Source organism: Halichoerus grypus, chromosome 9 (genome assembly GCF_964656455.1).
Source record: "Halichoerus grypus chromosome 9, mHalGry1.hap1.1, whole genome shotgun sequence".
NCBI lineage: Eukaryota > Metazoa > Chordata > Mammalia > Carnivora > Phocidae > Halichoerus > Halichoerus grypus.
The window spans coordinates 269,928-292,760 of record NC_135720.1 but is presented as its reverse complement, the minus strand read 5'-3'; the positions used below and the strand labels follow the sequence as shown (position 1 = coordinate 292,760).

General features: G+C 45.3%; 1 protein-coding gene across 11 annotated transcripts in view; it reads left to right on the top strand.

Moving 5' to 3' along the window:
- The first annotated feature begins 4,148 nt into the window (after positions 1-4,148).
- The window catches only part of FAM120B (family with sequence similarity 120 member B), a 98,828-nt gene continuing 80,143 nt past the window's right edge, over positions 4,149-22,833 (top strand). For 2 of the 11 annotated variants that reach the window (XR_013440992.1, XM_078054435.1), the window contains exons 1-2: positions 6,673-13,865; positions 15,581-17,359. Coding sequence is in view for 8 of the 11 variants with exons in the window: in XM_078054435.1 (XP_077910561.1) it covers positions 13,815-13,865; positions 15,581-17,359 (1,830 nt within the window). In the remaining 3 variants the exon portion in view is untranslated. Of the gene's footprint in view, positions 4,281-6,668; positions 13,866-15,580; positions 17,360-19,921; positions 20,008-22,833 lie in introns of those variants that run through there. The other 9 variants (XM_078054431.1, XM_078054436.1, XM_078054433.1 and 6 more) reach the window with 9 other exon arrangements.

The following is a 22,833-nucleotide window of genomic DNA, read 5'->3' as shown; positions in this document are numbered from 1 at the left end:
AGCATTCCCATTTTCAGTTCCTTCCTCTAACTTAACTCTTCACTATTTTTTTAAAAATGTACTCTCATATTTCTTTTTTTAAAAGATTTTATTTATTTATTTGACAGAGAGAGCGGTAGCAGGAGAGAGCACCAGCAGGGCTAGGGAAAGAGGGAGAAGCAGGCTTCCCACTGAGCGGGGAGCCTGTGGGACTTGATCCCAGGACCCCAGGATCATGACCTGAGCTGAAGGTGGATGCTTAACCAACTGAGTCACCCAGGCATCCCTACTCTTATATTTCTTAAAAAAGAGTCTCTAATGCTATGTCTGTCTTTTTCACTTGCATATATTGTCCATGGACTGCCCAGCTCTAGCGGATGAAGATTTAGCTCTTCCACCGGATTTCCTACACACACACTTTTATGAACATTTACCTCCCATTTTTTCAAAAAGTAATTAGAGTATCCATTTATATTAAATTACCATTCTGTATTTACCTTATTAAAACTATATAATTATTCATAGCTGAGGCATATGCTGTGATTACATTTTCTTTTTTGTACAGTTTTTTGTCTTTACTGGATTCAACAATTGCCTAATTTATTTGCTTGTTGACTTTTCTATGTACCTATTGCTTACCATCACCAAACTCCAAAGATCTTCTTTTAAAATATTCAGACAGGGGTGCCTGGGTGGCTCAGTCGTTAAGCGTTTGCCTTCGGCTCAGGTCATGATCCCAGGGTCCTGGGTTCGAGCCCCGCATTGGGCTCCCTGCTCTGCGGGAAGCCTGCTTCTCCCTCTCCCACTCCCCCTGCTTGTGTTCCCTCTCTCACTGTCTCTCTCTGTCAAATAAATAAATAAAATCTTAAAAAAATATATTAAAAAAAATAAAATAAAATATTCAGACACATCAGATATTCCATGGGGCTCATCTTCCAGGAATTATGTCTCTGGGAGGCCTCCTGCTCCAATTTAAATGGTCTCTAGCTAGGACTCCTCTCCTCTCTCCTCACTTGGATTCTCTGCTACCCAAGTCCTAAATATTCTTCTTTCTTGACTTCTTGGTTTTAGAGAGTATCCTTCAGCAGGTTTCTGAATAAAGTATTTGGTAGATAATATTTTTGAGCTGCATACCTCAATCTCTTTATTCTACCCTCATACTTAACTAATATTTTGATTGAGAGAATTCCACTTTAGAATTATTTTCTTCAGAATTTTGAAGTTAAATCTCCATTGAATTTCAGCTTCCTGGGATTCTGTTGAGAAGTCCCATGCCCTTCTGAATTCCAAAACTTTAAATGTGACCTTTTTATTTTTCCCTATGGAAATGTTTAAGATCTTTTCTTTAATCCTGGTGTCCTGAAATCTCATGATGTGCCTTCGTGTGGATCATTTTAGGTTCATTGTGCTGGGCATTTGGCAACACTTTTCTTTTTTTATTTCTTATTTTATTATTTATTTATTTATTTATTTATTTATTTATTATGTTCAATTAGCCAGCATATAGTACATCATTAGTTTTTGATATAGTGTTCAATGATTCATTAGTTGTGTAGAACACTCAGTGCTCATCACATGTGCCCTTCTTAATACCCATCACCCGGTTACCCCCTCCCACCACCCCACTCTCCTCTGAAACCCTCAGTTTGGTTCCCGGAGTCCACTGGCGCTCATCCCCACATGTGCCCTCCTTACTGCCCATCACCCAGTTACCCATCCCTGCACCCCCTCCCTTCTGTGACCCTCAATTTGATTCCCGGAGTCCACTGGCAAACTTTTCAATCTGAGAACATGTCTCTTAGGTCTGGGAAGTTTTCTTTAATTACTTCTTGAGTAATTTCTTCTTCATTTTCTCTGTTCTCTTTCTTGTGATTCCTATTTTTCACATGTCAAACTTTAATCTTCTAATTTTCTTATGTTTCATCTTTCTCGATGTCTTATTCTTTTTATTCTAATATCTGAGAGGTACCATCAGATTTATATTTTAACTTTAAACACTTTTTAAGTTTATCATTTCTTGTATAATTTTCAAGAGCTCTTATTTTTGGAATGTTCTTTTATATACCCCTCTCTGTTTCTCTGATGAATATATTATCTTCAGAGACTGCAGATCATGTTTTTAATATTTTTTTTTCCTAGTTTGTTTTCTCCTTTTTTTCTGTCTTCCTTAAATGTCTGTTGATCCTTAGTCATGTGTATCTATTTAGGAGGGAGGCAGAGATGCTTATCGAAAGCTCTATGAGGTAGATAAGACTGCCAAGTGGTGGGACTCAGCCAAGCAGTCAGGGAGGGCTTTTGTTTGGCCTGTTGCCCTCTGCCTCCTCAGTCTGGCTCGGCACAGCCTGTAAGTGGTGTCCCTGCCTGCCCCTTGCACCACCTCAGTTCCAACCTCCGTTTGTTTCCTAGGTGCTCCTTCTGCCTGCAAGACCTTCCTCTTCTAATTGTCTGAGATCCCACTTCCTTCCAGGCTCAGTTCATACGCTAGCTCCTTGCTGCCTTCTTCGTCCAATGCTATAGACTTTACACGACGTTTCACTTGTTTCCTAATATTTAATGTATGTTCATCTTTCTTCCCTACCGCCATGTGTGCTCCTTAAGATTAGAGACCACTTCACACCCTTCTTGGTGTGGTACCCAACCAGTAGTAGGTGCTGAGCACTGTTGACTTTACTCAAAAAAAAAAAAAAAAAAAAAAAAAAAGTCAACAGGAAAGGAGAGCCTTGTGTGCTGAGCAGAAAGACTCCTTCCCAAAACTATATATGTGCTGTCACTTCAATTTGGTAATGCTTTGGTTAAGTCTCTTTGGAAGAGACTCTGAAGAGAACACTATTTGGTCATTTTACTTCAACTGAAGCCTCTCGCTCCCTGGTGCTTACAGCAACTCTACTGAGATATGTTGTGTGTACAGACAGGTTTTGAGATGCAGCTTAAATAAACTGGTATTATTAGTAATTTTACTTTGTCAGTAATTTACTTAAAAATAGATCGGTTTAAAGGCTATTCTTCTGCCATCACACTTGGCTACCAGTGAGGGCAAAGGGTGTCGCGGCAGCTAGAGGACCAGGCGGTGGGTATAATCTGGACTGCCTGATATCTGAGCCTAAGGGTGCATGTCCTGAACGTGAACTTTACCGATCTAAAAGCAGTTTCAGAAATAAAGTCGATATGGTGGCTTACAAGCAGAGTCCAAGCTCGTTAACATGAGACGGAGACACTGCATGACCAGGTGCTCCCGCTCACCACCCAGTTTTATCTGCCACCACTTCCTCATGACTACATTACAGTCACCGAAATTTCTCCAAAGCCTCATGCTTTTGCACCTGTCCTTGCTCATCCCCACAACTCTCGCACACTCCATTCAGACTGTAAAACCTGCCCAGTAAAAAAACGTGGACTGGAGGGTAATTATGATCATCATCACAGCAGCAATACCAACAAATGGCCAAAATGTACGAAGTGCTTACTACGGGCCAAGCGCTCTGCTATAGCCTTTCTAAGCACTGCCTGGGAAGTCCCATTATTGTCCCAACTTCCCAGGTGAGGAAGCGGAGGGTACAGACCTTAAGAAACTTGCCCAGGGTCACACATCCCATTCCGTATTCCCACCACCTCTCCCCATGCCTCACATGGAAATGGGCACATTCAGAGATGGTAACGTTTGCTACCCCACTTCCATTTTAGGAAAGCTAACCCCAAGAAATCCGAAGAGGATTTTCGTCTACATGAAAAAAGCCATGACCGCACGAAGGCAGGTCTTCGCTTTGCACCGGTCCGACTTCGGGAAGGTTCCGCAGAGCGCTCTGCTTTCGGACAGCGCGGGAACCGCCCACGGCCTTCCGGGACAGCCGCGCTTCAGGCGAGCCTGACCCTCTCCCGAGCCGGCCGCGGCGCTCCCCTGGGCCTCCGAAAAACTGGCGCCAGGGGCTCCGGGTCACCGTCGGTCCCCACACGCCCGCAGGCGAACACGCCCGGGCCAGCCGACCTCAAGCCACCCTCCCGCCGCCAGCGCAGCACCACCGGGAAGGAGGGGAAAGAAGCTGCGCCCTGCCGACGCCCACGAGCGGCCGGGGGACCACGCGACCCCGACCTCGGAAGCACCGCGCGGTTTCCGAGGCAACGGGCGTGGCGCCTGCGCAGCTCGCTTCCCCGGCGCCTCGGGGCCCGGCCGCGCAGGCCCCGCCCCCCGCGCGGGGCGGTCCCGCGAGCGGAAGCGCTCGGAGCGGAAGCGGAAGTGCGCAGACGGCTGCGGCTGGGCCGAGGGTGGTGCGGGCGCGTCTCTGGCTGAGCTGGCGCATCTCTAGGTAGGGCCGGGCCTGGGGGACCAGCGCCGTCTGGGGCCGCTCTCGGCTTGCCGGGCTCGGCTCGGCTCGGCTCGCTGCGCTCGCGGGTCTGCGCCGTCGCGGCAGCCCCGGCCGTGAGCCCCGTCGCGGGTCCCTGGGCCCGGGTCCGAGCCCTCCGCGGCCCTGCCCGCTCGCAGCCCCGCCGCCCCGCTCCGGGTACCTGGGACACTCGCCGCCCACCGCCTTTCCCCTCCTGGCCCTCTCCGTCCCTGTCACCTCACTCCCTGGCCGCCGGACCCCTACAGCTCTGCGCCTTGCTTCCTCCTCTTTGGCGTCATCCTGACCCTCCGCTCCCCTCCAGAGATGTGTGCCGATTCTGGGGCCACTCTTCTCGGCTGCCCGGCCACACAGCTGGTGTGATCGTCCCCAGGGAGGCGTCCTCTGACCTCAGCACTCGCGGCTCAAAACTTGTGTGCCTTTCCCCCCAGCCATCTCTGGGCTGTCCTGAACTGGGGCTCCAGGGTCCTTGCAGAAAGGAGAAGACGGGGTTCGCTGGCGGCAAGGAACTTAGACCAGTGTAGGGGGAGCGGAGAGGTCAGGGAGGGTCCGGGAAGTTTCTGGGCAGGGGGGGGATTTGAGCAGAATTTTAGAGAAGCAGGAATTGGGAGGTGAAGGAAGGGCAAGAGGCTGTTCATTCCTGCAGAGGAAACCATGTTTGAGACCGTCTGAGGAAGTGGAGAAGAGACATATTGCTTAGAGATGGGAAATGGCAGGAAGCTATAGAGAATTTGGGGCAAGGAGGTGATCGGATCTTACCGTGAAGAGTGTCTGGCAGGTGTAGGATGATGGTGGGTCAGTCTGTCTGTAGGTCATGAGAAGAGGGCTTTTGCAATCCTGCAGGAAAGAAGTTTTAGAACTGGAAACCCGAATATGGTAGTGGAGAGAACTGAGAGGTGAGTTTGATGGGAAAGACAGGAGATGTTGGTATTTCTGATGACTTACAGATTTTTGGCTTGAGCATTTGAGGAAATGATTGAGAGTGAGAAAAGCTTGGAGAACAAGTCTGCAGCATCAGGTGCCTGACCGATCACGTATGACGTGTGTGGTTTGGTCTGCAGCAGTATTCCGCAGTTCCTCTGTGTGTCAGCCTTCTGTTTTCTCATGGCCTCACGTCTTACGTGCTCTTGGACCTGTCCCTGTGTAGACCTGGCTGCTGGGGGCTGCCGTCTCTGCACCAGCACGGCCTTCACCCATTCTCTGTGTTCTGGTTTCCTCAGCACCCATCTCTTGCCATCCCTAAGCTCTGCCATAGTGGTTTCCCCCGTCGTCTCAGAATGCCACTTGTGCTCCCCTTACTAGCTGTGTTCGTGACAGGCGCTGACAAGACCTTCACTGTGGCAAGCCCCTCGCTGCTCACCTCTCCGTACATACTGTTCCTCGACCATCTTGCCTCTCACTTCCTTCGTGTCATTTTCAGCTACCTAATCTTCCAGACATACGGAGATCTCTAATCACTTCTGGCCAGCTGTTTTCTCATCTGTAAAGGGACAAGACCGCAGTAGGTGACATCTGAGGGCACTTGTAGGTTTTCGTATTCTGAGGTTCTGCCCCATCCCTGAACCTTAATCTGGGTGTCATTTATGGGGTAGATTTACTGTAAAGCTAATGAAGATCAGGCGTCAGGGTCCCTCCCTCTCATGAACCCTTTCCAAGGCACTGGGAAATACCTCAGAGGTCTTGTGTTTATAATTTTGTATTTTTTAAAAAGAAGGATCTCAAATGTGTAGATTTGAGGCCTTACACAACTTGGATCCCTATGAAACTGGCCATTTATCTCATCCTGCTGTCTTGGTATTTGCACTCTTGTCCTTCAGACCTCCCCCTTCATGTGTGTGTTCATTATTGAGGCTTGGTGGGAAAATAGGAACGAGTGGAGCTGACCAAATTCCTGCTGTAACCTGGCTTTAGTTTGCCCTCAGGGAGGGAGATGCCACAGATTGGCATCTCAGTGCATTTGGCAGAACCTTTGCACCAGTGTATGTATTGATTTATTTCACTGCTGGATTCCCACCTCTTTCAAGAAAAGGTTAATGGTAAGAGGGAAAAGACCACTTAATTGAAGTCATAAAAGCAGCTCTTAATCGCCATAGAAGCTAGAGCTATACATTGGAAAATCAGAGGAATTCATTGCATGCTTTCTTTTATTAGTTTGAAAATGAGGCAACCCTAATGCTATCAGTTATTTTTATTAAAGCTTTATAACAGGTATAAATAACTTTATTTTAATTTGCTTTTAGGTGTCTGTTTCTTTGTAAGATGTTCTGTTGGAAAAATTTTCAGAGACTAAAAACATGTTATTTAAGGTTTAAGTTATTTATATAAAGATATTTTTAAAGGATTTTGTAGTAGTAGTTTAAAATCTACCAAACTGAGGGTAAATCATCATTTAAGTTTTACCAAAAAGGGAATCAGTGATCTACAAAGAGATTAAATGATTTGTCTTCAGTCACACAGTAAATCAGAGCCATTGCAAACCAAAAAAACGCGCTCCTGAGCACCCTTTTCCTTATAAACAAATATTACTCAATAAGTGGGAATCCATTGCTTTTATTATAGAATGTTTACCGTAGTGTGGACTAAATTATTGTATCCATCCTTCAGCATGCCTGTCTAGCTGCAGAGTCCCACATGTGCACTCGAAGTTCCAAGAGAGCGTGCGGCAGTATGCTGTTCCTGTTCGTGCTTTAGCCCAGAGGGTAGTAAGTTACTGTGAAGTCACTTATAATAAAACCACTGCCAACCAGGATAAGAGAAAAGTCTCTTTGAAACAGTGGAGTTTTCTGGATAGGTGAGTTTTGGGTTTTTGCCCATTAAGCACCAAAATCTCCCATCTAGGATGGCAGTCTTTCTAAAATATATTATTTCCCTGCTTTCTTAATAGAATGTGCAGGATGTAGCATAAACTTTCTTTAATGATCTCAAGTAAACATTGTAAACATAACTTGTTACGTTGTGATGTAAACGGGGTAGGACTTGTTGAGGCGCGGACAGCTGTTGCCCTGTTACTTGTTTGGAGTTTTTGTGTCTGTCAGGTTTAGTTTTCCTGTTCTTTTGCTTTCCCCTGGTCAGCTCTCGACGGTTCCAACTGCCGTTGGTATCCATGTGCCTGCCTCAGATGCCCTTTCTGTATTTTTCTCTACTGTGGACGTAGGAGCTCGTTGTTAGAACTGAATAGAAAAGAGTCCATAGATGATAAATAAGAGCCTGAAGAAGTCTCTTATGAATAAATTGTTTTAGCTTTAACTCATGAATTTACATTGGATTCTTACCCTGAATTCTGGATAAACGAAGCATAAATTTTACAGGCCTACGTGCATCTTTATCTATGTTCAGTGAGTGACACTGGTTTTCACATTATGTGTCATTGTCCTTTAAGGGGTTTTGTAGAGCCTCAGAGGGTTAGGGAAAGGCCCAGTGTTCTGGATTGCCCCTTCGATCCTGATGATTCTGTGAGTACCCTTCCGACTGGGAGAACCTTCAGGAAGAAGAGCTCTCTGGACTAAGGACACCCATCGGACAGTTGTGCAGTGAGTGGTCTTTCTAACACTGGAGGCAGCAGCAACCAGACTGCTCAGATGGAGCAGTTATGTGGGGGTGGGGCCTAGTGAAAGGTACATGCGCTTTGGAGGCAAGTGGGTTCAGATCTGGGCTTCACTGTTAGTGTGTATGACCTCAGGCAGGTGTTCTAACATAGCACACCCTACTGGCTGCTGCCCAGCACCAGCTCTTTGGCCTTCTTTGCTGGTGCATCATGGCATGCCTTTCATGAGTCTGAACAAACTGATCCTGGCCCAGTGGGACTAGAGATGGCTGCTGGTCGCCTTGTAGAGTAAGTGTACAATATCTTGCATTTTGACACATGGACACACTGCCAGACTTCCTTTTCTGACAGACCCTGTGCCTTTCACTCTCATTCTTAGGGCCCATTTCTTCGTCAGGGACTTTGTCTGGTTCATTGCTGTGTCCATAGCTGTTAGCACAGGGCCTGGAGCAATTTACTGAGCAAATATGGGAATTCAGAACTCTTGTCTTTGGTAGGTGTGTGGGAGCCAGAAGAGGGTCTCTACCTCCTTTGTCTTTGCAGTAGGAATTAGGACTCTGCATCCCTTAGGGTTCTTCCAAAACAGAGGTTTGGATGTTGGGCAGCAGAACAAGCAGTGCCAGCCAGAGCCCCTCATTCATCTCCAGTCTCACCTCTCCATCCTCTCTCCACAGAGTCAGGGCAGTGTTTCTAAGATGTATTTGCTTTAGAGCCTTGACCAGTATCTGATTCCCCCTGGGCTGAAGTCCAGATACATGTGCGTGGCAGACCCCTTCACTGTCTGGCCCTGTGTGCATCCTCATCTCCTCACTCTTCTTCCCTTAAATCGGGGTTCTAGCCATACTGAGAGTTGATGGGTTTTTTTTTTTTTTCCTGTGCTGTCCTCAAGCATTTATAATAAAATACCCATTTATAATATAAATAAAGTTGCAGGTTAAACTACTTAGTAGAACAGGTGTATTGTAAGCACCTTAGAAACATCCATTTACTGATAAAAAAGATATCTTACAGACTTTAAAAATCCTTATTCCTTGTGACTCTTGTGCCTCCCATCTGCCTGCCAACTCATCATCTCGCTCTGGCCGCACCTGTCCTTCCTGCCTTTTGTCAGGCTCGCTTCCACTGCCCTTACTCAGGACAGCCATTGTGGATCCTGGATCTGGGTTGGGTCTCCCTGCTGAGCATCCCCCCCTGCCACCCCCCTCCCCCAGCTACAGCTCTGCCCAAGTGATTATTGTGGGTTGAATGTTTTCCTGCTGGAGTGTGAGTTTCTAGAGGGCAGGGCCCTGTGTCTTGGTCATAGCTAGTGTCTGCTCTTGTGAATGACCTAAAGGTACTTGCTAAAGGAGTAAACCAGATTCATGTTTAAACACCTGGTATTGTTGAGGAGAACTGAGTATTAATGAATGGCAGCTACAAATGACATCCTGTTGAAGAGAAAAGGACCACCATGTGCTCGCTCTTTGACTCAGCAGTTTCATATCTAAGATTTGTCCCCAGGAAGTGCTCAGGATGTACTCAAAGATTTATATACAGAGATGTGATACACACTTATGGCACTGTGTATCCATTAAAAATAACACTGCAGGAGAAGGTTAACACAGTGATCTGGGAATATATTCGTGGTAAATTAAGACACAAAAGTAGATTACAGAAAGGACAAGAGTATCCCAATTTTTAAAAACAATGAATAATAAAAATTAGAAATATGTACTCTAAAATTGTAGTCCTTATCTTTGGAAGATGAGATTATAAGTAGTTTTTTTTTTTTTCCTTTGTGCTGTCTCTGAATTTTCTGCAAAGAGCATGGCTACTTTTTTTTTTTTTTTTTAATATTTTATTTATTTATTTGAGAGAGACAGAGATAGTGAGAGAGAGCTCGAGCAGGAAGGAGGGGGAGAAGCAGGCTTCCCGCGGAGCAGGGAGCCCGATGCGGGGCTCGATCCCAGGACCCCGGGATCATGACCCGAGCCGAAGGCAGAGGCTTAACCATCTGAGCCACCCAGGCGCCCCGAGCATGGCTACTTTTAGAGACAAATTTTTATAAATAAATACATTCCTGATACTAAAGTAAACTAGCTTGAAAAATCATAAATACAGTAAAACCTCACGAGAACTTGTATGGCTTTGTTTTAAATTTTGAAGTAATTTAAGAATTTTGACTGGTGCTGGGCTGACTTTACTAAACTTCAGGCAACTGATGGTATGTTTTATGAATAAATTTGTAATATAAATGAAATTGCATCACAGTTTATGAAGTAGGTCTTATAAACCTCTTTAGAGATATGAAAAATGAAGCTTATAGAATAAAGTAACTTGCTCAAAATTTTACTGCTATTAAGTGGAGGCTAGAATTTGAACTCACTAGAGCCTTTCCGTATATCGACTGTACTGTACTGCCTAGATTGTCACTTCTTCCTAGGACACAGCTAAGAGGGGTCATCCTACCAAGTACGGAGTGTCTACATCAGCCATGCACCAGTTTTCTGAATCTTGGCATCAGTGGCCATGGCCTGACTGTGTTCCGGAGGGTCCTCCAGAACATCCTGAGTCTGGACATCTATACCTAGACACACAATGTACATCATAATAGCTATAGGCTTCCCATTTCTCATTTGAATAAGCTTCTTAGAGATGCAGTGTTGAAGAAGAAATATACTGACACTTGCTAAAACAGTAAGGAAGACTTCACTTAAGACTGTTGCACGAGGGGAGAGAACTAGGGCTCAGCTTTGAACACAGCAGACACCTGGGGATTTGTAGCCTGCCAGCAGAGGGAGGAGGTCCTTGAGAACCAAGGGCATGAAGCCTTTGATCAGATCTTGAGGGTGACCATCTATCAAGGGTAGGGATTTTCTCCAGGCAGACCCAGCAGGACTCTTGCTGACACTGGACTCAGCCAGAATGTACATGGAAGCCCAAGGTTGAGGCCTAGTTGAGAGGAGGGCCCAGAGGAGCCTGATTGAAATCTGGTCCAGGAGAGCATCTTGTCAGTAGTTTAATGAGCCCTGGGTGGTGGTCCTCTGAGGCATGGAGACCAACCCAGGTGGCAGCCACTCTTAGCTTACTCATTCACCTGGTCTGTGCATTCATAAATACTCAGTAAACACTGAGCTAACATGTTCCCATATGCTGGTGTGGGGTAAGCATTCATTTCTTGGGAGTTTTTAGTCCCTGGTCTTGCCTTGCTGTGTGAAGGGGTCCCGTATGTTTCTGTTTGTAGGGGAGTTAGTGGGGAGGCAGGGGAGGAAGAGCAGGCCTCAGATGATCCACATCAAGCCACAGGAGGCCCTCCCTGAGGGCCCAGGCCCAGCCAGCGTGTTACCAGTGGAAGAAACATTATCTAAGACTTGGAAATGAAGCCAGGGAAAAGGACTGCATGTTTTTATGTTGTTACTGTCACATGGGCCATTGTTCAACAGAGTCACCCAAGGCTGTTCTGTCTTCCGACCAAATGTAGCTCTCTGACTTTGCTGGTTACTCTTGATTAGAGCCCAGACCCTGATGTTACATGTTAATATGTAGATTTTTTGTCTTGTAGAGATGCAAATTATTTCTGATAAAAATAAACCGAAAGGTTTTGATTTCGTTCCTTTGTAGGACTTCAACCTGCTTTGTCTCCAACTGAAAATAGCTTGTTTCAGTCAACTGCAGCTCTTCAAAGCCCTCTGAACTAGCTTCCCATCTTGGTGGCTCCCTCGTTCATTTATGTGTGCATGGGTTGTCTTTTAGCCTTTGAAAATTATGCTTTAATGCTGTCGGATGCTGGGTGTGCTTTAAGGTGGTCACTGCTGTTGCTACCGATTGTCCTGCAAACACTGCCCTCTGCACCCCCCCTTCCATCTGTGGGCTGTCCCTGAGTCCATTTGTCCCTGTGTCCAGAGGTACTCTGGCCCCTCCATCCGTGGCAGACAGGTTGATCTGTCTGCTGAGGCACGGCACTCTTCGTGTCTCTGTGTTCGTCAGTTGAAAGATTATGAATAAGGGAGCTTTTGGACTTCTCTTTCCTCCTTTTCTGGTAACCCAGGATGTTGGGATTGGTCCAGCTGTGTGGAAGGAAGCTTTTCCTAGGAGTGCGGCCCCTTCCAGTGTGACCCGCTCCAGCTGTACTTGTGTGCCTGCCGGCTCCTCCTCCGTAAACTTTCCTGCATCGAATGCTTTGTTTCCCAAACCAGTCTGTCAGCTACTTGCTCCCTGCTCTTTTCTTTGCCTGCAGTCGGAGTCTGTAAACTGGTTGATTCCTGGTTTCTCTTTATACACCTGCCCATCAGTGCCTTCACTTATTCATTCATTCACAAGTGCTTACTGGGCCCCTGCCATGCTGGACACAGTGCTGGGTACTGGGGCTATGACAGAGTGATGTCATTTGCCCTAAGGAGGCCCACATTAATGGGAGTGATTCCCAGATTCCATTTTGGGCAATAAGACTCCTCCCTAATGAGACATCTGTTTTCTTTCTAAGCAACAATTATCTAACTAATGAAAATTGTGTGTATATGTACATATATACATGTGTGTTTGCCATGATCTTTAAAACTACCTTTAAAGAATGAAAAACCTCAGTGGGGTTGACTCTTCAGCAGTGTGGAACTTAGGGGCACCGACCCCTTCGCATAGCCAGAAATCCACAAATAACTTGTGACCCCTCAAGAACTTAACTGATAGCCTGCTGTTGATGAGAAGCCTTGTTGATAATAGTCGATTAACACAGTTTGTGCATTACATGTATTATATACCGTATTCTTACAATAAAGTCAGCAGGAGAAAAGAAAACGTTATTAAAATCAGAAGGAGGAGATAATGCATGTACAGTACCGTACTATATTGACTGAAAAAAATCCACGTATAAGTGGACCCATGCAGTTCAAACCCATGTTGTTCAAGGGTTAACTGTATATGCTCTTAGCAATATTAAAAAAAACCTTAAAATTGTTCAGGAAAGGTAAAACCCACAGAACTTACTTTTTTAGGCATTTCGTGTACAGCACACTGAGTGCATTGAGGGGTGGGTGGCGGGAGCACTGGACGCCCCGAAGTGCTGCGGTACCGGAAGGCATCATCCAGTGTCACAAGTTCCCAGGTCTTCGCTTATCCAAATTTGTTTTTGTAAATGCCATAGAAGAGCACATTGTAACGTAGCATTCCTGAAGTAATTTGTGATTCAAAATGTGAGAAATTGGCAGTGTGAAAGAGGAAAAACCAGTACATGTTTAATTATAATAGTGAGCTTTTCACTGCTGGGTGGGAAAGGAGAAAAACATTTGAATAAAATCAAAGCAGAGGCTGAGCTTGACTTCTCCCAAAATAAAGAGGAGAGTGTTTTGAGCAACTCAGTGTTGTCACTTGCAGTTTTAGTAGAAAAATGCTTGAAACAAAAATCCCTTTCTGTTGGTGAGGGAAGGCAGCCAACCCAAACGTGGCAGAGCTGCTGCACAAACGCGAACCCACGTCTGTGTGGGAGCCGGGCCTGAGGGCCGGTTCCGCTCTGCTTCGGCTTTGTCTTCCCGTGTGTCTGCAGCCGGCCAGTGCCTCGCGAGGAGCTCCCACTGGCCACTGGTGGGCTTGGTGGGCGGGTGCCCCCAGGCACTGACGGTGCGCTCCGGCAGATGCCTAGCACCCCCCGGGGAACCTGGGAAAGCAGCGGAGTCTCGCCTCACCATGGAGAAAGAGTCCGAATCTGTAGGACTTGCCTTTGGTCTGTTCATCATCAGTCCACCCTGCAAGCCTGCTTCTTTCAAAGCTCGGCATAGAATAATGGCCTAGATGGAGCTGGTGAAGTCTGAGCACTGTTTTTTCAATCCACTCTGACCCACCCTTCTTTGTGCTCTTCCATTCTCTTTCCAAACCTGTGCCAAACTACTGTGTTGGAATCTCATGAGAAAAACTGGCTTCAGAAATACAACGTCACCTTAGTAAACATAGGATCCATACCCGGAGGCCCAGATAATCATGTTATGAAGTCCAGTTTCTGCTTCAAAAACTCACACCTTGGTAATGTTCCCAAGGTAAATCCTTTGCTAATGATAGCTCTGCAGTGGTTTGGGGTCTATGGATTTGTGTATTCCATTGTATTTAATAACTTAACAAGCAAGATTTTTCTAAAGTTCAACATAAATGTGTGAAATTTATGTCCACTCCATGTTTATGTATTTTCTTTTTTTTTTTTTTTTTAAAGATTTTATTTATTTATTTGAGAGAGAGAGAACGAGAGACAGAGAGCATGAGAGGGAGGAGGGTCAGAGGGAGAAGCAGACTTCCCGCTGAGCAGGGAGCCCGATGCGGGACTCGATCCCGGGACTCCAGGACCATGACCTGAGCCGAAGGCAGTCGCTTAACCAACTGAGCCACCCAGGCGTCCTGTTTATGTATTTTCAATATTAATGGCTTTTAAATAGATAACTTCAAATTTTTTAAGGGGCCAGTGTCCATTAACAGGCAGTAAGTTCTTAAAAGATAGTCCTCTGTAAGGGTACCTTTTCTCAACGTAGGAAATTATTTGCAGTTTGTTCATTTGTGAAATGGAGCTTACAGCTTTTTGCCTGTCAGAGTTGTTCTAAAGCCTGGAGATTCTGTGTCTTGAGTGCCCAGTGCTGTCTGGTGGGAAGCGCACGCACCGTGAGGCCAGAGTCCTCATTCATGGATGCGTGTCAGCAGCCGATGGCTGCCTCCCTCAGCCCCAAGCCTGGAGAGGCTTCGTTTGTTCTCCTAGAGCTGTCTGTGTAATAAGGACTTTTTGTTTGTTTTATCGATGGACGTGAAGCCCTGATGAGTCTTAAAGAAAACCAAAGTGAAAATAGTAGGCCGTTAAGATCAAAGACGTCATCATGGAATTTTTTCTGACCAATGACATCTAAAGTACTCTGCTTAGTTTTTTTTTCAGATTTTGAGTTCTGACTCTTTGAACTACCATGTTTCTGCATTTCAGAGTGGGCAGTTTTCCATTCAAAGTCAGTCAGTCACCAACTCAGATGTTACAGAAATTTGGCATTGTGAATATGTACTTTTCTTTTTGATACCTTTATTCAGGTGTACTTGATAGATAGTAAACTGTACTTTTTTACAGTGTATAGTTTGATAAGGGTTAGCATGTCTTCACCTGTCCAACCATTACCACAATTGAAGTAGTGAACATATCCATCACCCCAAAAGTTTCCATTGTATAAATCCCTCCCTCCTGCCTGCCCCACACCAGACCACCACTGCCTGCAATCTCCTGCTACCGATCAGCCCCACTCTCAGTGAATTAGAATTTCATACAAATGGGTCCTATGGTGTGTACACCTGTTTGGTCTGCCTTTTTTCACTCAGCAAAATTATTCTGAGAAACATGGATATTGTATGTACCTATATATGTTTTAGGTTTTCAAAATTAACTTCTGAGTTCCTAGATGGGAAATAATACTTCTTTGAAAACTGTTGTCCTATTTTTTAATTTGGTTGAGAAATCCCTTGAATAAGAGTCTTCATACAAATCTTAGCAGGTTGCTACACTGTGTGGCCCTCGTGAAGGTGGGCTCTGGTGACTCGTGCTTGGGTAAAGTGCTTCTTTGTCTTCAGTGAAAGCTCTTTAGGCTCCTAACCAGTATGTCATGTTCCATATCTTATTAGTGACTAGAGTGTTTTGCAACTAGAGAGTGAATATTAAATATTGTCTGTGTTTGCTTTAAAAGGTGTATATCCTGTGGTAATGCCATAATTACTAATTTATTTTCCTTTCCAGATCCTTTCCAGGAGTTCAGTTATGGGTGTAAGAGGTTTGCAGGGATTTGTGGGCAGTACCTGCCCACATATATGTACAGTAGTGAATTTCAAAGAACTGGCAGAACACCACCGAAACAAGCATCCTGGATGTACTCCTACCATTGTGGTTGACGCCATGTGTTGTCTCAGATACTGGTATACTCCTGAATCTTGGATCTGCGGTGGCCAGTGGCGGGAATACTTTTCTGCTTTGCGGGATTTTGTTAAGACTTTTACAGCTGTTGGCATCAAGTTGATATTCTTCTTTGATGGCATGGTGGAGCAGGATAAGAGAGGTGAATGGGTGAAACGAAGACTCAAGAACAATAGGGAGATCTCCAGGATTTTCCATTATATCAAGTCACACAAGGAGCAACCAGGCAGAAACATGTTCTTCATCCCATCTGGGCTGGCCATCTTTACACGATTTGCTTTGAAGACCCTGGGTCAGGAAACCCTGTGTTCCTTACAGGAGGCCGACTATGAGGTGGCATCTTATGGCCTCCAGAATAACTGTCTTGGGATTCTTGGAGAAGACACTGACTACTTAATTTATGATACTTGTCCCTACTTTTCAATTGGTGATCTCTGCCTGGAGAGTCTCAATACTGTCATGCTCTGTAGAGAGAAGCTCTGTGAGAGTCTGGATATCAGCCTGGCAGACCTTCCTCTTCTGGCCTGCCTGCTTGGCAATGACATAATCCCAGAGGGCATGTTTGAAAGCTTTCGGTACAAATGCTTATCTTCCTATACCTCTGTAAAGGAGAACTTTGACAAAAAGGGTAACATTATCTTAGCTGTAGCAGACCATATATCTAAAGTTCTTCACTTACATCAGGGTGAGAAAAAGCTAGAAGAGATGTTACCTTTGGGACCAAACAAAGCTCTTTTTTATAAGGGTGTGGCATCATATCTTTTGCCAGGACAGATATCTCCATGGTTTTTCCAAAAACCCAAGGGTTTAATAACTTTGGACAAGCAGGTGGTATCCATGAGTTCAGACCCTGAATCCAAGCAAGAAGTTCCCATGTGTACAGACCTTGAATCCAAGCAAGGAGTTCCCATGTGTACAGACCCTGAATCCAAGCAAGAAGTTCCCGTGTGTGCAGACCCTGAATCCAAGCAAGGAGTTCCTGTGTGTACAGACCCTGAATCCAAGCAAGGAGTTCCCGTGTGTACAGACCCTGAATCCAAGCAAGGAGTTCCCGTGTGTACAAACCCTGAATCCAAGCAAGGAGTTCTCGTGTGTACAGACCCTGAATCCAAGCAGGGAGTTCCCGTGTGTACAGACCCTGAATCCAAGCAAGGAGTTCCCGTGTGTACAAACCCTGAATCCAAGCAAGGAATTCCCATGTGTACAGATCCTGAATCCAAACAAGGAGTTCCCATTTGTATAGATCCGGAATCCAAGCAAGGAATTCCCATGCGTACAGACCCTGAATCCAAGCAAGGAGTTCCCATGTGTATAGATCCTGAATCCAAGCAAGGAGTTCCCGTGTGTATAGATCCTGAATCCAAGCAAGGAGTTCCCATTTGTATAGACCCTGAATCCAAGCAAGGAGTTCACTCTAAATCTAAGCAAGAAGTTCCCATATGTACACACACTGAAATCAAGCAAAAGTTACCTCTAGGGGCAGATCCCGAATTTGAGCTAGAAGCACCCATGTGTACAGACCCTGCAATTAAACAACAAGACCTCATGAATATGGAGCCTGAAGTCAAACAAGTAACCATGGTTTCAGACCCCGAAATCTTAAAGGTACGTAGATGTGCCCAGCCAAATCTGGGTGTCATGATTGGGAAAATATATCAATCAGTTACTCACTTCTTGTTGTAGTTCAGGCACTGTGGGGGACACACAACAGGATCCTAGCAGTGTAGTTGAGAAGTATGACATATGCACTGGAAGCTCACATTATAAAGTAGGCTTGATATGGGTGCATGCATGTCATAAAAGAGAGCTCTAGGAGTTTGAAGGAGAGTGATCGCTGTGGGTTAAATACAGAGAGACGCTCCTGAAGAGGTAGAAGTAGAGCCAGACCTTCATGGGAGCTGAAATTTATAACAAATAGACAAATACCTGTTGCCTTGGGGCACAAGGTAGAACAGTAGGCTGGAGTACGGGGTCTGAGGGGAGATAACAGGGAGAGAGGTTGGAAAACGTGGAGTCTAGCCAGACTGTGAAGATTATTATATGCCCCATCAGGAGCTGGGACTTAATTCTGAAAGTGACAGAGAGTCCTTGAGGGTTTTATGGAGGGCTATTTAACCACCTGTTACGTGTGAGGTTCTGTGCTAGGTGGGTTACACGTTATCTCTTACCCACAAACCTTCTGTTGTTCCTGACGGTGTCCCCATCTTCCATCCAGTTACACAAGTTACAAACCTGGGAATTCTCTCTCTGTCTTGTTACTCATACCTATCCAGTTAGTCTCCCCACCCTAGTGTAAGCTGCCTCTTTTCTGGATTACCCAGTAACTCTAACAATTCTTCTGTTTGCCCTTTCCAACCCACTTACCATGCTACATGCAGAAATAAAGCCCTTTATTTGCATTCATAACTCTTCAAAGAGTAGAAACAGTAACCCTGAGTAGACTACAGCCTGCCAGCACCTCACCACCTCTCCAGTTGGCCAGTCCCTGGTCTGTCGTGGCCCTCCTGGAAACCTCCCCTGCCCCTGTGCTGGTCTGTTCTGTAGAGCTGGGTGGCCACCCACCCAGATGGCCCCCGGCCGTGCACCGTGTGGCTCCTGCCGTGGTGCCCACCTCCCTGGGATTCCGTGCTTGTGACAGTGCTGTGAGGCCAGGGTCTTGTTCGTTTTTCTCACTGCTCGGCCCCTTTGCCTGTCACACTGTGTCTCACAGTAGCTGCTCACGAAGTCTTGAAGGCGGTGTTCCCTTTCTCTGATATCTTTAGGGCCTCTCCTTTAGTGACATCTTCCCTCCTTCCTGTACAACTACATGGGTTGTCCTGTCTTGAAAAGTCTCTCACCTCTTTCTCTATTACATATATTGTAGCAGATACGCTAATTTACTAACATAAAAAATTATAGTCCAAAGTAGGATGTGATACATACATTAAGAGAGTTACAGGTGAGAAAGTATTAAGGGGTTAAAATTATCCTACCTGGAAGTGTCCTTAAGTGCTTCATAGAAGGAAAAGAATGTGGGTTAGAAATCGGAGGAAGGGCAGAATCAGAGCTCCAGGTGGAAGTGTGGTCAGACAGTAGGAAAGAAGGATGGGGCAGGGGAGGCCACGTCTCAGCAGAGGACTAGACATCGCCTGAACAGACTCAAAGTCAGGAAAATGAACAGAGAAGAGCTAAATCTAACTTTGCTTAAATTTATTTGGTTTTATTATGAGGTTGGATGTAGGAATGCTAGTTTAATATAGACCATGCAGAGATGATTCTCCACTAGTGACCAGAGGGTATTATTCACATTATTTCCCTTAATCATCACACAGTTCTGATCCTAGATGTGCTTGCCTCCATCACTGCATGAGGACATGGGTGTGAAAAGGCTAAATGACATTGTCTGCAATCACACAGCTGGTACTGGCAGAGCCCGGGTTTGAACCCAGGCCTCTGACTGCAAGTTTGACCCTTTTTGAGATGACATCTACGTTCCCTGATGACACGTGGAGGGGTGAGACAGTCATGGTCGGTAGCCTAGAAGCGTGAGCATGGAGGAATTTGTCAGGAAGCCACCCTGCTCCTAGACTTAGGCCTGGCTTCCAAGGTGGCACGTGATGTAGGCCTTGGAGCCACTCCAACAGTTTGCCTGAAGGACAGGACAGGGAAAGGCACACAGGTGGAGGAAGGGCAGAGCAAAAGGAGAGCATGCGGGGTGCCTCACGGCCTAGAGGAGGGCAGGGTCTGCTTTTCAGCTGGCCCAGGACTCCAGTCGAGCACGAGGCAGCATCACCCACCGGCATGCACAGTACCACTCTGGGCCCTCTGCTTTTTCTGTTTTGACCTGGCCCCCGCTGTTTCCCAACTCACACCCATTTCCCGTTTGTGTATGGCCTTGCACATGTCCTCTCTGGGCTTGGGCTCTTCACAAACCCTGACTTGCATTCGCCACACCAATAGGACCCGTCCTTGGCCTTTGCTCTTTTACTGGACACCCTGGTCATCTCACCCAATTTCCTGCAAAGAGAGTTCCGACAGATTGGGTGACAAAGGGCAGCATGTGTATCATGAAAGAATTTAGGACTTAGTTTTTATACACATTGAGAAGGTATTAGATATCTTTAAGCAGGGGTGTGATGTGATCAGGTATTTGTTTTTTGAAACATTGGTTATACTGCAGAGAATGGACTAATGTGGCTGTTGCAGAAACCAAGGTGGAAGACAGAAGAGCTAGAATTAGGACAATGGCAAAGGGGAGGAAGAAACACTGAAAAGTAAGTCTTGCTATGGAGGTAGGGGTCCTCCTGTGCTCTGGGATGGGTGTTGCCATGACTTAAGGATGGGCGAGGAGAGGTTTGACACAGAGGATAGCTAGGGAAGACCATCTGTTGCTTAGAAAACAGGCCTCAATTCCATTACTCGGCAGGAGACAGACATCTGGAAGTCATCCGACTGTACGTGGTAATGGAAACCCTCCAAGGAGAGGATTGAGCCCTCTGAAAACATGCCCCGAGAGAGGGCTGGTCAGACAGGGAGGGGAATGAGGAGCGGTGACCCCAGCAGAAACCCAAGGAGGCAGGTTTCAAGAATGAGAGGAGCAATAGTGAGGACCGTCAGGTGCTGCAGAGTAAAGTAGAATTGGGGCTAGGTGGCTGTTAGGAGGGTTTCGTGGCCTGAGAGAGCCACTGTCGCACAGGGGCCTGGTGGAGGTCAGATGGCCAGGGTTTGAGGAGTACCTTGGAGGCAAAGGCTGGAGCTGGGGAGTGCTTACTCCCTCAGGAAGTTCAGCAGTGGAAGAGCCTTGGATGGGGAAAAGGGGAGGAGAGTGGTGGGAGGCCTGCCTGCAGGGGAAGTTGGGCCATTGTGGAAGGACAGATCACATATTGTCCACACTACGACTCTCCCATTGTTTGGACTTCATGATATCTTTGAAAACAATTGCGTGAAGTCCCTTCGGTTCCCCTTACATTTTCCCTCAAAATTTGTTTGCAGTGGAGTCTTCTAGCCCTATCAAATAGGTAACCCCAGTTCCAACGTGTATGTATTTCAGCCCCACACAGTCCCCTAGAAACCCTTAGGTAGAAGGCTGTAGCGCACAGCCGTTATCCTGGGCACATACCACAGCCAGATATCTATGTTTTCTCCATAACAGAGTATTTTGGAAAATCGGTTAAATATTAAGTGTAAATTACTTGGTTCCATAATGTTGGATAAACTGAATTATTATGTTAGAATTTTAGATTAGGTGAATATGTTAAGGTTTTTCCAAGTGTAGAGTGCTATATAGATATATAGTTAAGAGCAGAGGTAAAAGGTACTTATTAAATGATTCTGATCCAATTAGTGAATTAAAATTCTAATTGTAGAGAACTTATCTGAAAAACCCTGTATGCACCCAGAAAACACCTCAAATTCTGTACAGTTGCCAAAATTGAAGATTTCTTGGTAGGGTGAATATAATTTATTACAACTTTCTAGATAGATTTGTCAAAATACCATCTCTCTTGAAATGAAAAAGACTCAGAAATGGAAGAGGGAATAGGAAAATAAGTCAGAAGCTGTTCTGCCTCACAAGGATCATAAAAAACATAACTATGATGTTTCTGATGGATTCAGTATCAAAAGGGGCACATAGAGAAATAGTTCACTTTCCAATGATCTTCCATTAGAGTATCAAATAACAGTCCTTTAAAAAATATTTTTTAACCTTACTGACCTTAAAGTTGCTAGCTTGTCTGCCATCCTGGTTTCAAGACATTTCAGCAAGGAGATAGACATTTTATAGCATGTGTAGGCTCATGACAGTGGCGACACCGGGGACCATGCGCTGCGTGCCAGGCCTCATGTGCAGAGTTCTCGTTAACCGTTGCGTTGACCCATTTAATCTTCAGGATAGTTCTGTGAGGTTGGCACTTTTATTAAACCTACTTTATATCTGAAGAAAGGGAGAAATAGAAAGAATAAGACTCAATTCTGCAAAAATGAATCAAAATAACTAGAACTACTTAAAAGTATATATAAATAGAACACCGATTCACAGAGTTTTTGACATTCCAGGTTGTCCTAACACCACATTTTTTTTTATTTTTACAGATGAGAAAACTGAAGTTTATTTATTTTTTATGTGCATGTTATTTTATTTTTTAAATTTTATTATGTTAGTCACCGTACATCACATCATTAGTTTTTGATGTAGTGATGCATGATTCATTGTTTTCGTATAACACCCAGTGCTCCATGCAGTATGTGCCCTCCTTAATACCCATCACCGGGCTAACCCATCCTCCCACCCCCCTCTAAAACCCTCAGTTTGTTTCTCAGAGTCCATAGTCTCTCATGGTTCATCTCCCCCTCTGACTCCCCCCCCCTTCATTTTTCCCTTCCTTCTCCTAATGTCCTCCATGCTATTCCTAATGTTCTACAAATAAGTGAAACCATATGATAATTGACTTTCTCTGCTTGACTTATTTCACTTAGCATCATCTCCTCCAGCCCCATCCATGTTGATGTAAAAGTTGGGTATTCATCCTTTCTGATGGCTGAGTAATATTCCGTTGTATATATGGACCACATCTTCTTTATCCATTCCTCTGTTGAAGGGCATCTCGGCTCTTTCCACAGTTTGGCTATTGCGGACATTGCTGCTATGAACATTGGGGAGCATATGGCCCTTCTTTTCACTACATCTGTGTCTTTGGGGTAAATACCCAGCAGTGCAATTGCTGAGTCATAGGGTAGCTCTATTTTTAATTTTTTGAGGCACTTCCACACTGTTTTCCAAAGTGGTTGTACCAACTTGCATTCCCACCAACAGTAACACCACCTTTTAAATGCCTTTTGTGGCAGACTGTTTGGATTGAATTTTGAGTAGTAATCTGGGTAAATCACTTCCTACACTAATAAGAATGTTCTTCACAGAAAAAATAAAACCTGTATGTAGGTTATTATAGGCCTCTGATCTTAGCTTTTTTTTTTTTTTTTTTTAAGATTTTATGTATTTATTTGAAAGAGAGAGCATGAAGCAGGCAGAGGGAGAGGGAGAAGCAGACTCCCCGCCGAGCAGGAAGCCCGATGCACAGGGCTTGATCCCAGAACCCCGG